This window comes from Miniopterus natalensis, chromosome 2 (assembly GCF_054644295.1).
Source record: "Miniopterus natalensis isolate mMinNat1 chromosome 2, mMinNat1.hap1, whole genome shotgun sequence".
NCBI classification, from domain to species: Eukaryota; Metazoa; Chordata; class Mammalia; order Chiroptera; family Miniopteridae; genus Miniopterus; species Miniopterus natalensis.
In genome coordinates this window covers 25185566-25194364 of record NC_142082.1, presented here as the reverse complement: position 1 = coordinate 25194364, position 8799 = coordinate 25185566, and the positions used below count along the sequence as shown (strand labels likewise).

At 44.9% G+C, this 8799-nt stretch overlaps 1 protein-coding gene across 1 annotated transcript; it reads left to right on the top strand.

Annotated features, from left to right (window-relative positions):
- The first annotated feature begins 545 nt into the window (after positions 1 to 545).
- Positions 546 to 8510, top strand: CFAP97D2 (CFAP97 domain containing 2). The gene is given in 6 exon segments (XM_016195631.2): positions 546 to 635; positions 4399 to 4479; positions 5448 to 5566; positions 7498 to 7508; positions 7511 to 7709; positions 8426 to 8510. Coding segments are annotated over 6 exon segments (585 nt in total).
- The last annotated feature ends 289 nt before the right edge of the window (positions 8511 to 8799 follow it).

Below are 8799 nucleotides of genomic sequence, written 5' to 3'. Positions count from 1 at the left end.
TAAAATGGCTAAAACTTTCTATAACTAACCTTCAAATCAATTGGAAAAAAAAAAAGTAATGAAGATCTGCCACCTAAATTGCAAATAAAAATATTTGGAATGGTCCAAATTATTATCAGTTATTGGAAGATAAGAGAGAAAGGGGATGAGGAAGGGAGGAAGGAAGGAGAAAACAAGAGAAAGAAGGGAAGGAAAAGACAAGGGGAGAGAGGAGGGAGAAAGCAAGGAGCAGAGGAAGGAGGGGAGGAAGGAAAAGTTAGTTGGCGAAATCCTTTGACCTGTCATGGGGGAGGCAAGGGATGGTCATCCAGTGGCATTGCTAAGCTATTCAAGTTCTCTTGAGAAAATACTCCCTTGGAGTGGAAATTCGAATATTCAGTTCTTTGCTAAGCATGCAGGGGCAATCCTCTGGCCCTTTCTTCTCTCCTGAGCTTGGATACCTTGACGACGGTCATGTGATCCTGCAAACACAGCCCTCTCCAGGGTTGGGCCTCAGCCTGACCCAGTCTCTCTCTGACCCGAGCAGGTTGGTGGTGGTGTTTGAGATGCGGAGGGCACCCCGGCTGACGCTTCCCTGCAGAAGTGAGTGCCTGCAGAGCACATGGGAGAAAGCCTACCAAGATCACAGGAAAAAGGTAGGAAAGGCGACTGTCAGGCCCTGATGGCTTGGGGTGAGGCCCCCCAAGGCAGTAGCTATGAAATTCCATAGTTATTGGAAACCAGAAGCTAACTTTCTTTTCAGAGATGGATGGTTGAAGTGACATTTCCTTAAAAAGTCGGTCACATAAGTTGCCATACAATAAAAATTCCACTAAATAGATCATGGTTTTCATGTGTCATGTTTTAGGACCATTCCTTTCTCAAGTAAGGCATATGTTTATAAAGTACTTAATTTTTCTTAAATCATTCAAAAGTATCTTAAGACAAAAAGATCCAAGGGACCCTTTCCCCTATCAAAACAGGATATTCCAGTGGGAACAAAAAGCCAGGTTTTATTGCTGTTTTTTTAACCCTCACCTGAGGATATTTTTTCCATTGCTTTTCAGAGAGAGTGGGAGGGAGACAGGGAGAAGCATCGATGTGAGAGAGACGCATCGACTGGTTGCCTCCCTCACGCACCCTGACCAGGGCCAGGGATCGAGCCTGCAACCGAGGTGCGTGCCCCTGGCTGAAATCAAACCCAGGACCCTTCAGTCAGTGGGCTGACGCTCTAACCACTCAGCCAAACTGGCTAGGGCCAAAAAAAGTTTTTATCTCCATTAGGAGATTCATTATTATTTCCATTTTATTTGATGCAAATGTGGACGACTTTTGAGAAGGTGATTATGTGGTTCCCAAATGGCTCGCCCTGGTCTCCTGCCTGTGGGACCTCAGAGGAGCCATCCAACTACCCAGTGCTTGGCTGGTTATGCCTCCACATCGTTGTTCACCAAGGTTAAGAAATGCTCGAAGAGGATGTGCTGGAACAGACTGTTGCTCTGTGATCATCTGCAGTGATCCCCCAGGCAGTGAACCCAAGGTTTCTGCAGGATAACAAGACCCAGGCACAGGCGGGCCTTTCTGCTCCTTCAGGTTCTGCCTGCCTGGGTTGTGACGTGACATGGTGGCCTCAGGGAGGCTCGGGTGGCACTTACTACAAGGCTGGCCTGGTGCCCACATGCACAGCTGGGCCCTAAACCCACTGTCCCCCTTGAGAGTCCCCCGAGCACTCTCGGCCGGCTGTTCCAGGGCTCACCCTTTTTCCTTAGGCCTCGGGCCTTCCTAGCTCTGTCTGCGCCCTCTCTAGCACGCACCTCCTCAGGGCTCTGTGCCCCCTTGTTCTGCTGTCTGACGCCGCTCCATCATTGGTTTATCATTTTATGTTGTTTGCTTCTGCCAGTCTGGGAGGGTGGTGGCCGTGTCCTGCCCCCATGACAGTCTCAGCAGCTAGAGCACTCGCTTAGTAAATAGTTGTTGCTAGGGAAAGACTGAAAAGGGCTTGCACGACAGTAACAGCATAAATCAGTTAGCATCACCTCTTTGAATAACTGACAAGAATGTAAACACCACGGGTGTTGTGCTGTTCATTTTGTATCCCAGGGACTAGGATCGTTCCTGGTAAGAGACCGGTGGTTGATAAACACACCCAGTTTACGTGAGCGAGCAGGCTCTGCGCCTAAGAAACTGTAAGACAAGGGAGATTCGAAATAGTCATTGTGGAAAGTGGAGGACTGGCTGAATGGCGAGGGTGCCGACAGCTTGGCATGGGCCCGGGTGTGGTCGGGGAGCATAACGTCACCTAGCACCGGCCCGTGCAGTTCTGCGATGTCCCAGAAGCACACGGTTGCTGGGTCTCACAGTGGGGTGCTGGCTCACCCCAATGTGGCTCGTGGCCAGCAGCAGGGCATGGGACCAGGGAACCAATGATCTTGGCCAAGGTGTGAAAGGGAGGGCCACAAATCTTACCTGGCAGGGCATGAAGTAAAGAGGAGGAGCCAGTCAAGGAGAGACGCTAGGAGCCACATAAGGTCAAGGAATCACTCTTGAGCACAGTTCAGGAGGCAAGTAGTAGATGTGTCTTTCTCACATCTGTGTTTCTCTTTCTCTCTCTCCCCCTCCCTTCCTTCTAGTCTCTCTGAAAAGCAATGGAAAAACTATCCTCAGGTGAAGATTAACAAAATAAAAAGATTATCAACTTCACTGGTAATAGAGATGCAAATTAAACTTGCACTCTAATACCATTTCTCAACTATCAGATTGGCAGAAGTCCCCAAACTTGTCGGTAGTGCTCTGGTGGGCAAAAGGGCACAGCCCTGTGGGGGGGTGGGTTGGGGGTGATTTAGCAATGTCTAATGAAATTATACACGCATTTTTCCTTTACCCAGCAGTCCCATTTCTAAGTATCCATTCCAGAGGTATACTGGCAAAGATACAAAAAGAAATTGAGAAAGATTCTAATTGCAGCATTATTTGCAACAGCAAAATTGGCACTAACCAAAATGCCCATCAAAAGTGAGCTGGGTGCATAAATTAGATACTTTCACACAGTGGAGTACTATGCAGCTATAAAAATTAATGAGAGCCCCGCCGGTGTGGCTCAGTTGGTAGAACATCGCCCATGGACCAGGAGGTCACAGTTCAATTCCCGGTCAGAGCACATGCCCAGGTTTCAGGCTCGATCCCCCGTGCAGGGGCGTGCAGGAGGCCGCCAATCGATGATGTTCCTCTCATAGATGTTTCTATCTCCCTATCCCTCTCCCTTCCTCTCTCTACCTCACTCCAAAAATGTTTTTTAATTAAAAGAAATGAATGAGAGACATCGGTATATATTACTATAAAGCTTTCTCTAGAATGTACTTGGAAATAAAAAAAACAACAGGTGAAAATGTGTAAAATGTGCCCTTTCTATCTAAAAAAAATGGTAAATGTACATACACACACACAGATATCATTACACATACATACATAATATATATCTTTATATTTTCAGAAATGAAAGGAGTAACTGTAAAGTTAGAAGATTTGTTAATAGGGATAGGGCTCAGACCACTTGGAAAAAGAAGTTGTTTGACATATTTGATTTTGGAGCAATGTAAATATTTTACATACTATAAAACAAAATGAAATTTTAAAAACATTCCAAAATGAGTGTATTATTCAAACCCTCTCACTGTGTAGCCCTTTCAGCCTCTCCTGGCTCTCCCCGAACGTGCTCTGTCCCATCACTGTGGTCTGATTCCCAGAGTGCATGATGCTCACATTATCGTTTTAGGCAGACTCAGCTGGTGGAGCCTCCCAATGCTGTCGCTTTCAGATTATCAACTAATAGGTCCCAGTAGTTAGTGATATCTATAAGCAAGTATCTATATAGAATCTGGGGGGATTCTGTCTTATTGCAAATGGTAAACAGCCCTCATGCATTTAGTCCGTCACATTCTAAAATATAAATTTCTTCTCTTGTTGGCACATTTTCTGATAGGAAACTCTGCAGGGATCATTTTGTAGTTAATCGATGTTGAAAGCGCTCATCCTGAAAATACTGCTGGAGGCTCAGAGATTAGGCTGAGGTGGATACAGGAACATAATTCACTGTCTTAAAGGCCTCGGCAATGGAGTGCAGAATAGAAATGTCAGCTGGTGGTTAAGGTTAATGAACCCATTTAATTCTCCCCTTGAAAATGGCATGATGGGCTTATTTTTGAGGGCTGCCTTGTTCCTCCAGGGGATATTCAGATTCTGAATCAAGTCCTGAGCCTCATTCAGAACTTTCTGCCACAGGCCGACTTGGAATCTTCGGTGCCATGTATAATGATCTAGACACATCCCCAGGGCCAGCAACCCAGAAGTTACACAACCTAAGCTCACATTAATTATCTACTGCCAGTGTGCCTGCCGTCACACCGCCCTCCCTGTGCTTAGGTCCGTGATGCCCAGCCACTCGTGGACACCCGTGCCCCGCTGTCTCTCAGCCACCTCCACCTGAACCTCAAGAAACTGAAGGTACCTTTCAGTTTTACCTCTCAGCTACCCCCATAGCTAACTAAAAAACGTCAGTTTAAAAACCCAGGAAAATGGCAAAGGCAGGCTCAGTGAGGAATAAACAAGTTACTATCAAAGACAAAATGCTGTCTAGGCAACCAATTAACCTTGTCACGCTCTGAATGAAGCTGGTGGGTAATTGCACCAGAAATCTTCCTCTAGTCTTCCTGTTGATCCATCAGGTCTTGAGGAAAGGGAGGGAGGGGGGAGGAGAGGAAATTCACAGTGGTAATTTATTCAGTGCAGTTCTATAGTAATTAATTAATTAGCACTATTTCTTTATACCAAGCCATTTCATGGCCACCTCAGAATATTTATTTCTTGAAGCTTAAGCCATCTAGTGAAAGTAAAAATCACATGGTTATGCTGATAGTAATGCCTCTGAAAGCAAAATGCTGTGTGCATTCTATGTACCTGTTAAGTAATAATATCCTAAATGGGTGGAACAAAAACTAAGTAACCAATTTAGAGCAACTCAGTAGAGCAATCAATTAAAAAACCTAAAGCAAGAGGAGTTGTTGTTTCCCCTAGGTTTAAATCTTTTCTTCTTCTGAACAGTATAAAATATATTTCTTAAAATATAAAGTGATTTCCTCAGTAGTGTCACTGTCACAGGTCAGAGTTTTAGAGGATGACCTAATTTCACAAAGAATCATATCATCCTTACTGTTACTTCCCCTCTGAGCATATGAGATTTGGCTCCATCCTAATGTCTTCCAATTCATAGACAAAGGAGATTGCATATGTCACACTCATTGCAGAAGCTTGCTACAGCAGTGTTTGCTGATATTTGGGGGGCAATGTAAAACCCACAGGGTGCTCAAGTCAAAGGAAGTGTGGGGTTGAAGGAGTCCTCTGAATAAATCTGTGCACGGTAATAGCACAGATGCAGCTGGTGCTTCTAAAGGGTCCTGTGTGTCTGCACATAGCTGGAGCAGGAGAGGCTCTCCGTCATTGACAGGGACAACCGCCTGCTGCTGGAGAAGGTGTCCTGCATCATGAGGACCAAGGGACAGACTGACAGCAGAAACAACTACACACACAGGAGGTAACTGGGACCCCAGCACCAAGCCTAGAAGGACCTGGAGCTCTTGGCTCCAGGGCCTGAGCAGAAGAGTTGCCCAAGAGCAAGAGTGAGGCATTTCCGGCCTCTCTCAAGAGAGTTGCCTTTTTCTCTGTGGTCCATGACTCAAAGTTTTACCTGAAATTCAGCTTCACTCTGGGGGGTTTGGGGCAGGTAGAGTTGACCTGGGTGTCAGGAACATCCTATGCTTCCTGGTTTCACCCACTGTCCAGTCACTGTCATTAAAACTTGGAGCTATGCGTCAACCTCCATTTTCCTGGGACAGTTTACATTAGATCTGGCATCACTTTCTGCTTTAAAGACAGATATTTAACCAGAGTATAAAATTGTTGTTAAGTGTTGCTTACCTTAAAGCTGCAATGAAGGGGCCTAGGATAACAGTTAATCCCAGCTATCACTCAGAGAGAAGCTTACCATTGTCCCCATTGCAGCTCCAGTGTGCTGAGATTTTACCCAGGGAGAGAAGCAGACCATAAAACAGGGAGCTTTTGATCTGTCCCCAAAAGGAACTGGCTTCATTTGCAGCAGAGTGTGGGCAAGTTCAAGACTCATTGGACATGAAATAAAAAGCATCCCAATTGGGAAGAAAGAATAAAACTGTCTCTATTCACAGATAATATGATCTTCCATATAGAAAATCCTGAGGAAACCACAAAAAAACAGCTGTTAGAACCAATACTCAAGTTATGTTTCACTGGAAAAAAGAATCAATTAAACATAAAAGAAGACAGGAATATAGGAAATAAGGAACAAAAAACTATAGGAAATGAAAACAAATATAAAAATGGCAAAAGTTCCTCCTTATCAGTAAATTCTGGTGCCCCTTCCCCATCCCTGCCTTCACTTCAACACAGTCTAATGCTGCAGATTTCTTCACACAGTTACATCTTTGGCCCTGTTGTCACCCTGAGCATCAGCTAAACAGGTAATTTCACGACCCATCTTAGAACATGTGCTCAAGTTCCAGCTCCACCGGTGAACAGTGCTCAATAAATCTTTTGATGGTGTATAATGCTCCACTGTTATTCCCTATTTCAACAACTCTCCCCATATTGGCCTAGTCACTTGATCCTAAAGCCTGTGCTTCATTCATCTCTCCTTGCTCCTTGGCTCTCCCACAGCTGATGGGGAGTGAGCTGCTCTTGGATCTTCCTCTCTGACAGTTCCCTTCCCCATTTGGATGGAGCCACCCGATTCAGGCTTTCCTCACCTCTCACCTGGACCACTGCAGAGGACTCCCAATTAATGCCCCCTCCAGTCTCATTCCCTCCTACCCATTCTCTACCCTTTCTCCACAGTGATCTAAAATGCATGTTTCAATGTGGTCTAATGCCATTTGATGACTCTCATGGCCTTCAATATAAGTCAGAATTCCTTGAGCTGCACACAAGCCTCTGTCAACCTCCCATTACACTTTGCCCAGATGAGCCACCCCACCTGGGATGCCCTTCTTCTCCTTGCTTGCCTGGTGACACCCATTATTCTTTCAAGCCTCGTCCCAGCATTACTTCTGATTGCCACTTCTCGCCACTGCCATCAAGGAAGCCCTGAGCATTCCCACCTCTGTGTCCCCACCTGCATCTACAACACTGCATTGCCTTTTCTCCTCTACATGTCATCTCCCCTAATTGGGCCATAAGGTCCCTGAGTTCAGAGCTATGTTAGTTCATCTCTGAAGCCCAGCATCGCCCAGTCCAGGAACCTAGAGAAGGACGGGCTACTACGTGCTTGGGAAACAAGTGAAGGAGAGCAAACACTCCCTCTCTGGGAGCCCTGCCTGCCCAGTTGGCACTCAGGCTCTCGCTCTTGAATGCAGAATGAGAACTCTGTCTTGGGCTTTAACTCTCTCGGCACTCCAAGAAATATCTATGGTGTTTTTGTTGTTGTTGTTTTAGTCTAAACAGAGGGGGAAAGAACAGGAACTTCGCAGGGTTCAAAGGAAAAGCAATGTGCAGCAAAGAGAAAACAAAATCATTTTGGGAAAGATCACAAACTCAGAGCCATCGTGTCAAGCTCGAAAATGGCAAGAAGCCTGGGCAAGGACTGAAAAGCACCAGCAGGCCCTCTCGGAGCATCCTGGGCGTCGGCAGGCAGGCCATGGGAAAAGGTACCTGTGGTTTCTTTTTCGTTTTAAACCCATAGCTATCTCAAATTTCCCTTTACTTCCTCAGATTTATCAAACATATGGGCTCATTGATTCTTTGCTATTTTAGGGCATTTTATTCTCTTGTCAACAAGGGTATAGCAAATGGTCATACCCTAGTAATAGAAGACACAGGACAAGGCTCAACTGATGAATTCATCCACACACAAAAATTATGAGCAGATAAAAATGAGTTCAGTCTACTGATTATAGGTTGTGGGAGAAAGGTTTGGTGAAAAATAATAACTTAGAAGGACAGTATGCATTAGGAAATCATGTGACAAACCTGGATCAGCTGGCACACACTGCATCCAGAAAAGCAAAGAAAATCAGTAATTACAAAGAGTTTGCCAGGTAAGTTAAACTCTGAACTCCCTCTTTATCTTATCCTCTTTGCTGGAACAACCATAATTCTGAATGAAGAAAAATGAAAATTTAATTTTGTCATTAACGTCTTGCTAATGAATGCCCCAATATATCAAAGGAAAGACCTGTAAAATCTTCACTCACTCCCCTTGCCTGGAGTGGGACATTTCGGCACATTGCTTTCCCTTGAAACTTGGTCAGTTATAGGGAAAAATGGATGATATAAAAGTTTAAATAAACACTCCTGGCCCCAAGCCCCCACCCCCCTGAGCATGCTCCAGCCCCACAGGATTCATCCCATGCTCCTTCCCCAGGATCCTGCTCCTTTCGGTCCTTGCTAATCCCATAGGCATTGGAGTTGATGCTGGCTCTACCAGCACTTTTTTCCCTGCCTGGTAGGGACGTTGAGAAGCCCTATCCTTCCTGCCTGCTTGCCTTGGACTTTTCTTACAAAATCTTGAGGCATGGAGAAAACAAATATCTTTTGCAAAGATGCTTAACTAATAAGCAATTACTAGCTATTAAGACATTCAGAAAATTTAGTTTGTTTTGCAATTTACATTGAAAAGTTGAATATTTTGTTTCAAATCTTCAATTTCATTATTTGTTTGTTTAAACAAAAATAGTTTTCTATAAATTGCTCATTTCAGTCAGTAGCACAGCAATTTTCAACCTTTTTTATCTCATG